At 34.2% G+C, this 6,016-nt stretch overlaps 1 protein-coding gene across 1 annotated transcript; it reads right to left on the bottom strand.

The window, feature by feature from the left end:
- Positions 1-3,081: 3,081 nt before the first annotated feature.
- Positions 3,082-4,753, bottom strand: LOC111378392 (glucan endo-1,3-beta-glucosidase, acidic-like). Its single transcript, XM_023001585.1, has 2 exons — positions 4,594-4,753; positions 3,082-4,212 (listed from the first exon to the last, which is right to left on the bottom strand). Exons 1-2 carry the CDS (start codon positions 4,670-4,672, stop codon positions 3,260-3,262), a joined length of 1,032 nt encoding a protein of 343 aa, XP_022857353.1. The 5' UTR covers positions 4,673-4,753; the 3' UTR covers positions 3,082-3,259.
- Between the last annotated feature and the right edge of the window lie 1,263 nt (positions 4,754-6,016).

Here is a 6,016-nt window from a genome sequence, read left to right on the forward strand (position 1 = left end):
TCCCTGACCCTGTCCCCTAGCCAGGATAGAGAGCAGGGTTGGAATTGAATAAAGCCTCCTATCTTGACTTGGGGACAGGGTTGAAGACAGCCCTTATTGGATTGGCGCCAGCCAGGGTTGATAAGAATTATGGCCTCCAATCATCCTGTCAGATCTATTTTATTATTTTTTTTTTCTCCTTCTTTGAAGTTGCGTGAGGGCTTTTTCTTCTGCAAAGCTAAGCCTTAGTTCATAATTCATATTTGCATTTTTACACACACCTTGTATGCATCTTTCATATTGATCCAAAGCAGTATTTTCTGAACTCATCATCATTGATCCAAAGTTGAATTTTCATGTATCCTATCGAGGAAAACACCTAAAAAATCTATAATCTTTAATCATTACTCTCAATCAAGATTTAGAAATTCGATTTTAGAAAAGCTCAGAATGAAAATGAGCATATAAGCCGTAAAACGAAACTTCTGGTAAAATGAGATTTAACACTAAAAAGCTGTCTATTGTATTATTGATCAATTGAAAACTATTATTTAGCCTCCGCATGGTTCCACTAAAAATGTGGATTTAAATTAATTCAAAGCCAACAATTAGATTTATCCTAAGTCACAATTTTTCAACCACTAATTTTATCAACTTTTATTAAATTCTACTAAAAATTTGATAATTATCTTAACCAAATAGGACTTCAATTCATACGCAATTAATGAATAGAAATGCAGAAGTAACAAGAATCCATAATTATTCTTCAAATTTCTGAAAATTCCACAGTCAAAAGCTTCACAATAAAAATGAGTATGTCACCTGCAAAAATGAACTTTCAATGCTCATTGTAGACTGAAATCGACAGTACAAATTAAATTAACTCCAAAATTTTAAAAGTGAACTTCTAATGCAATATAAAGGTGTAGAGTTACGAGTTTCTGCAGATTTTAAGAAAGAAAAGAGAAAAATATCATCATCACAATGATATGGAAGAAGTTGTTTCCTCCTCTAAATTTGAATTAGATGGGAAGAATTTTGTGAAAGTTTGTCAATTTTTGGATTGGGTTATGATTTGGGGGAATTTCATTGTTGTTAATTATATTTTACAGTAATTTATAAGGTTTTATATGTTAATAAGCGTAATTATTAGATTAATTTATATACTGATTTTACAAGTTGACCTGTAATTTTAGTATATTTCTTTAAATTGTTAAACAAATTTTAATTGACAAACTTGGGAATATTTTCGCACAAGAAATCTAAACCTTAGTCAAGAATCAAATTCATGACTATATAAGAGCTTGTTTGTGAGTGATTTTGAGAATTGATTTTTTGACCGTTAGGAGAAAAGTGAGGTCCACCTATGAAAGAAGAAGTGAAATATGACGGCTGAAATAATGAAATAACGATCAAAAAATCAATTTTTTTGTTGAAAAAATCGGGCCCAAACAGGCTGTAAATTATTTTGCAATTATTGTGGTGGAGAATGACTTGAATTATATAACGCGTTGACTAAAAAGCAACTTCTTGTGGTCTCTGTCTAAGAAAAATGACGCATTAGAGAAGAAAAATAGCACAATATTAAACATGGCGTGTTGTTTATTAGCAAGGCCACAATTATTGTGTAGGATAGATAGTTGAGTGGATTTTCAAGGTGGAGCGTTAATTTGCTACATAGACTTCTATTAATCGAGGATTCAAATCTCTTTCTGTGGTGTGCCTGGAATGTTATCTCCCGAAGCACTTAATTGGAGTATTTTCCCTTCTACATTTGGTCCACATGAATTGTTAGAAACAAACAAGATACTAAAATTACTCTGATACCAATTTATTGAAAATCGAGCCAAATGATTAAGACCAAAAAATAAGAGCAATATGAAAAATAATGAATCACACAAGAACATGATTTATGTGGAAGAAGAGAATTTCAATATGAGTAATATTATTTGCAATTACTTACTGTCGTAGTTGTCATACGTGACATACTTGTGGCTGTTAGTGATTTGTTGCATAAAGTAATTAAAAATAAGTATGCCATGTAGGACGACTGAGGTAGTGAGCGAGTGAAAATAACATTATTCTTTCAATGTACTGAGAAACTAAAATTGTTTTACAAGATTTGAAATTCTCAATCTCAATCTAAACAATCAACTCCAGGTATTAATATACATAACAAGGATCTTATTGTTACTTGAGTTTATTAAGAGTCTAAACCACGTAGAGTATATATAAGAACTTATTACAAGTGTTTTGGATGAAACACAATCTAAGAAACGAATCAGAATCTAAAAATTCTCACCCTGATAACATTGCCGCTGGATGGCTAAGCGAGCGGCAGCTTCGCCGCTCAAGCAAAACGCTGGCGCCAACTCTCTGCTCCATTTTCATCCCCGATGTTCTAGCGCCAAAGCTAATGAAATTGTGGTGACATTTTCGCTACCAAAACTCCAAAACCAAGTCTTCAATTTTTCAAAGTCCTTTTACCAATCAAACTTTTAATCCTTGATTAACTTTGATCTCTTTTTCAACCGTGCTTCCAACCAAAAGTACCCTTGTTCTTCTATCAATTTACCAACCAAATCCTAATCCCAATAGGAATTTGGGTCATATTCTAACATGTATGAAACAAATTTTAACATAAATATAATACCTTTCTTTTTTACATTCATTTTTAGCAGTCACATAAAACTTATTCAGTAATATTGGACTTATTTTCGTCTGTGAAACAAGTGATGGTAGATGATTTTATTTATCGCTAAAAGTAATTTTTAACGATGGTGACGGTGTAACAAACCCTAAAGTCCCCGTCCATTCTTTGATAGTCAAATGAGATTTTTTTTTATTTTTCCCCCTTTCTAACCACCAACTATATTCAATTATAAATTTAAAATTGTGTCCATATAACATTCTTTAAGTTGATTGTTTGATAAGAACCTTATTTACCACAGTGTAACCCACATTTTCTCAACGCTCTCAAGCTGGTTTCTGCAATTCTGCTGCAATCTTTTGACCAGCGATCTCTGTCTATGGCTTCAAAATTGAAAAAAAAAAAATAATAATAAATAAAAATAAATAGAAATAAAAGAAAAGGGAAAAAGATCAACAAAAAATGGAAAAGTAGTCCACTTTTGATTTATTTCCTTTTATATTGCCATTGTAATTGGCTATGCACATTGCTCTTTATTGCTTGTCAAATACGCTAGAAGAACCCTTATTTAGAACTTATAAAGTACCAGTTCTGGAGCATTGTCCTCTGTGATAAACTTGTTATCCATAACTAGTTAAAGCTGATTGGGTACTTAGGTTGTTTATTGGGTCGGAAGAGCCCGAAAAATTTCTCATATTCAGGGCTCTTCTGATTTTCGTCAAACATAGCAAAAATGTAAGTTTCTATAGCTCTTCCAGGCCTTTTTGGGGTTCCTGTCTTTACACTTTTCACCAAATTCGTATTATAGGTCCTTGCATTATCAATGGACGTGTCTTGTCCTCCAGCCGAAGGCCAACCGCTCTCCGACACAACAATTTCCACAGATGAGCCACCAGCCTTATCAAGTGCTGCATATACGGCATCTAATATGGCGTCGAAAAGATTCTGGTACCGTGTTCCATCAGGTGTTACAATTCCAGAAGACGTAAAAAGAGCGTATTGAAGACTTATCTGTTGCGGATTACCAACGCGTGAAAAATACGGGTATATGTTGACAAGTAAAGGGGCTCTGTTGTTTACCAAGAACTGAATGATCCCTCCAAGATATTGTTGAACTTCAGATCGAAATACACCAGCTGATGGAGGATAAGAATTTCCGAGTACGCCAGTTTCAATAGAAGTAGAAACCTTAATCTGGTTCCCAAGTCCCGCTGCAGAAATTGCAGTTTGAATATTTCTCATGGCAGGGAGGACATATTGTACAAACTGAGATGTGTCACTTTTCAAAGGACTCACTTCATTTCCAACTGCAATGTATCTAAACTTGACATTAGGATAGTTTCTTACATTGTTTTGAACCCAAGTATTTGCATTATTTTGGTTAGCAGCAAGTCTCTGAAGGTCAGAGTTTGGAACACCTAGCATGAGCTCAATGTTGGAGCCTCCAAGAGCCTGAAGAGTAGGCTGGTATGGGTCGTAGATTCGCATTCTTCGGATGCCATTCTGTTTGTATAGAGCTACGACTTCTGATGGAGGTGGCAATGCGTTCCCGAGCCTTCCATAACAAACTCCTGTCTGAGCCACTGTACCATAATGAACATAAAATTACTGATTGTGTCTGTAAAAAGTTCATGGAACAGTAATTTTCTGAAAACCTTTCTATCAAAAGATATGGAAAAGAAACAAAATGAGTGTTAAATTGCCTCATTCATGTTTTAAACTATAGAATTCATTTCTGTTAGCTAAATATGCCTATTATTACACAAGTTATCGTGGAATGCTCAGACGAAGTAAGCGGAAATGAAAATCATTTGAATTCGTAATCTGTAGATTACGCCGCTAGGCATATGGTGTATGTAGTTGTTAAACTTAATGCCATGTTTGGTAAGGTAGATAGGAGTACAAAACAGTATTAACAAAATAATAGGCAGTAAGAATGCTCTAAGAGGGAAAGAGAAAGGGACCTGTGAAATCCAGGATAGCCAATATGAGAAGCCCAACTAGAGCCATTTCTATAGTGAAATGACTTCTTACACCAGCCATGAAGTATATAACTGTAAAAGTATATATTTGTTTTAGAAGCAGCTATAAAAGTATGTTGTACATGGAAGTAGGCACTCCAGAGTCCTCTTTTATAGAGGGATTGAAGAGTATAAAATTGGTCGTAGTTTGAATTTTAATTCAGTAATGGCTGCTTAATTTTCTTGACAGATAATGACTCCGAGGAAAGAGGCTATACATAGTACACGGGATTACAGGAACGTGCATCTGTATGGTGTAATTTTGGCTTGTTCATGTATACTTGAAAAGTCATAAATCTTTCACTTTATTATAAGAATGACCACTTGAATGAATGCCTAACTTCACTAGCCGCCATGGCAAATTGTCATCCATGCATTATCCAATTTGGATCTTTCCGTAAGTCTCATGGGATGGAAATGGTTTCATTTGGTTCTAATTCCAAGAGAAACGAACCGAATTATGAACCAATAATTTTTTTTTTTTTATAATGAAAACAAACCAAAACTGAACCATTTGGCTATGGTTTGGTTTGGTTCTAGTTACAATACTGATTGAGAAAAAAACACTTGAGGAAGAAGAATCGATGATTGATGCTTCAATTTCAAAAATCCATGAGCGGTGGTGGCTAAGTGCAACGGTAGACGACATGCAACATTTGTTGATAACCATGTGAGAATCGATGTATAAATTGAAAAGGAAAGAAACAAAGAAAAGAATTATGGTCTAACTCTTCAAAGTGAATTAGGATCTTTAGTCTCCACAATGAGAAATAATAAACCAAAGGTAACGTGACTTTTATGTCCTGATTTTCAATTGAATTTTGAATTTTTGGTGTGAATTGTGATTCACTAATTTGGTCATTTGTCCATCCATAGCAAGTCGAATGAAAATGGTGAAAAGGGTTTAGTCCGTTCTTTTCATTGTTGACGTGAAATTATTGAGAATAAGATTTAGTTAATTGTTTTCGTTCTTGTCGTCTTGTACTTATCTAATACAGTGAGGTTGCTCAATATCTTTACTAGTCTTGAATTTGTAGCATAATATTCATAGATTTAAACTGAATTAATCAAACTGATTTTGGACAAGTGAAACGCCGCCCATGAGCTCTTATGATGAGGCACTGTTCATGGTCTGCTGGAAAATCAAAGTAAACGCTGAGGATTATTTATTGCCCATAGTGATAAAGAGTCAAAGTCTTAGGCATAGGCGCAATTAAGACTAAAAGGCAAGACTTTTATTTGTGTTCATAACCGTTTAAGTTGTTGAGAGAGAATTAATATTTACTATTCGATGCATCTCTCTGAGTAGCTGATGTTCCATTAAAATACCTCAAAGAAAAACTCGTGTTTTTCAACTGTAGTTGAA

The sequence above is a fragment of the Olea europaea genome, unplaced genomic scaffold (genome assembly GCF_002742605.1).
Source record: "Olea europaea var. sylvestris unplaced genomic scaffold, O_europaea_v1 scaffold1811, whole genome shotgun sequence".
In the NCBI taxonomy this organism is placed as follows: domain Eukaryota; kingdom Viridiplantae; phylum Streptophyta; class Magnoliopsida; order Lamiales; family Oleaceae; genus Olea; species Olea europaea.